This window comes from Alligator sinensis, unplaced genomic scaffold (genome assembly GCF_000455745.1).
Source record: "Alligator sinensis unplaced genomic scaffold, ASM45574v1 scaffold859_1, whole genome shotgun sequence".
In the NCBI taxonomy this organism is placed as follows: domain Eukaryota; kingdom Metazoa; phylum Chordata; order Crocodylia; family Alligatoridae; genus Alligator; species Alligator sinensis.
Window position 1 is genome coordinate 496,022 of NW_005842656.1, and position 2,627 is coordinate 498,648.

At 71.3% G+C, this 2,627-nt stretch overlaps 1 protein-coding gene across 1 annotated transcript in view; it reads left to right on the forward strand.

Moving 5' to 3' along the window:
* Positions 1-2,627, forward strand: part of SLIT1 (slit guidance ligand 1) — a 40,570-nt gene that overhangs the window by 21,338 nt on the left and 16,605 nt on the right. Inside the window, 4 exon segments of the mRNA XM_025215635.1 lie at positions 1,593-1,664; positions 1,863-1,934; positions 2,215-2,286; positions 2,585-2,625. Of these exon segments, the coding sequence (XP_025071420.1) occupies positions 1,593-1,664; positions 1,863-1,934; positions 2,215-2,286; positions 2,585-2,625 (257 nt within the window).

Consider the following 2,627-nt stretch of genomic DNA (forward strand, 5'->3'; position numbering starts at 1 on the left):
CCCCGGGGCGGGGGCCGGCGGCCCCTGTTACGAAGCCACTGAAGTCGCTGCCAGGCAGGTGCAGCCACCCCGGTGCCCACGGACATGCAGCCCTAGGCTGCCGCAGGGGCTGGGAGGCTCCAGGGATGGGGCAGGACTTAAGATGGAAGAAAACTGGAAAGAGGCAATCCACGCCTGGTTTCTCCCCGGCGTGTCTGGTGGCCGGATGGGAAGGACTCGGGCCCCGCGTAGGGGCAGCCACGCAGCTCCTTGGTGCCACCGAAGACAGTTTCACCCATGGCCGCGAGGAAGCAGGCAGTCGGGCAGGGCCTGGATCGTGCGGTCAGACGTGGCCGTGGCGGCCGGTCGTGCCCCGGCCCAGCTGGTCGCGGTGCTGTCGCATCAGGGGTCCGGCCTCGAGACCACAGGGGGGGCGGGGAGTTCCAGTCCATCCCCCCCAGGCTTGCTCCGGCGCGCGACCAGAGGCTGCCAGGGGAGGAAGAGGGGAGCCGGAGCTGAGCCGGTGGCAGTGCCTATGGCAGTGTTAGCCCACGGCCTTCCTGGGGCCGCGTGTGCCACGCACCGGGGCAGCTGGCCCGGGAGGGCAGGACAGGTGGGCTCAGATCCCATCGGGTGCTGCTCAGCGCCTGCGGTGCAGCCCAGAACCGGGCGCCCAGTGAAGCTGAGTCAGATGTGGGCAGATGCCAAGTGCTGCCCGGCAGCCGGTGGCACTGGCCCGTGTCCTGGTGTGCTCCAGAGAGAGCGGCTGGACGGGCTCCGTCTGGGTCCGAGGAGTCTTGTCTCCTGTGCCCTGCCGTGGCCATGAATATGCTGGCGTGCACATGCTGCTGGGGCGCTCCCTGCACCCTAGGCACGTGGCGGGGGCTGTGCCCCGACTCCCACGGGGGCTGGTCCCTGTGTTGGGGTGTCGCCATTTGCAAACGAGGCTCTCGAGGCCCCCTGTGTGGCGACGGGGCGGGAAACCCGGGCATCTCGAGTGTGTCTCTCCACCTGCGCATCTGGGCGCTGCAGCAGCTTGGCCAACAGTGGGGCGATGGGGCACCAGAGAGGACCTGTCGGAGGGCGGGAGCTTCGCTGCCCTCTGCAGGCCGGGGGGGAGTCTGCGCCGCGCTGTGCACCCGGGCAGTGTGCCCACGGGGTGCCGCGTGCCCGGCTAGTCCGGCTCCACGCCGCAGAGGCCCAGGCAGCTGGCCCGAGGCGTGCAGGGGGGCAGTGGCTGGAGAGGGCTTCCCGGTGCTGGGGCTGTCGGGGGCATCTGGCTGCAGCCCCGTGGCGCGTGCCTGGCCGTGGGCTCTGTGCTGCCCCAGCCGCCCGGGAGGCTTCGTTGTGGGCAAGCAAGTAACGCCCCACTCGTCCGTGCCCTCGGTCTGTGGGGGCCGCGCACCGAGGCCCCGAGTGCAATTACCACCTAATCAGCAGGGCTCTGTAATTACTGGGATTTCCCAGGGCAGTGCCCGCCGGGTGCAGCCACGGCTGGCCCCCAGCTGCCCCCCACCGCAGACCAGCCCGTGGCAGCCACCCGGGACGTTTCGGGGTGGGGGGGACACCCCCAGTGCTGCTCTGGGGTTTCACGCCCCCCTTCTATGCGGCAGGGACCTGAGCGAGAACTTCATCCAAGCCGTGCCCAGGAAAGCCTTCCGGGGCGCCACCGACCTCAAGAACCTGTGAGTGCTGCGGCGGGGCGCGGGGCGGGCACCCTCTGCTTTGGGGGCACGGGGGCCTGTGGGAGCTCTGGGGGTCACTCCCGCCCCATCCCCGCTGCCCCCGGGGCCGACGCGTGGGGCCGGGGCTCGCAAGCACCTGTGGGAGGGACCCGGAGCTCGGCGAGTGGGCACGAGACCCCATGCCCTTGTTCCCCACAGGCAGCTGGACAAGAACCAGATCAGCTGCATCGAGGACGGGGCTTTCCGCGCCCTGCGCGGCCTGGAGGTCCTGTAAGTGGGGCCGGGCTGGGGCGGGGCAGGCGGGCAGGCGCCAGGGCTGCCGGGGTGCGGGGCTCCGAGCTCCGGAGGGAGCGGGGTCCGTGCCCGGCTGCTCGCTGCACTGCCAGGACCCTGGGACTGCACTGTCCCCCCGGGCTGCATGCAGGGGCTGGGTCTCGGCACCCCCATCTTACTGGGGCTGGGGCAGCGCTAGGGGGGCGGCCTGGAGGAGGGGGGCTCGCTCGGGTCGGAGCCCCCGCGCTAGGTCCTGACCCACTGGCCCTCCCCGCAGCACGCTGAACAACAACAACATCACCACCATCCCCGTCTCCAGCTTCAACCACATGCCCAAGCTGCGAACCTTGTGAGTGCCGGGTCGCGGGGGCACGTGCCCTTCGGCCGTGCGGGGGGTGTTTGCTGCGGGTCCCGGCCTCGCTTGTCGTGGCTCTGCATCCCGGGACCAGGGGGACGCGCGGTCCAGTCCTGACCCCTCTACCCTGCTGGGCGCTGACTGCCCTCTGCACCCCCCGAGGCCAGGCTGCCCCCCAGCACGGTGCCAGGGGTGGCCGGGACCCCTCGGTGCCATGTCTACAGCATGGGGTGGGGGGCTCTGTGGGGAAGGGGGTCCCCAGGCCCGGGCAACGACCTGTCCTCGCCCGCAGCTGCCTGCACTCCAACCAGCTGCTCTGCCACTGCCACCTGGCC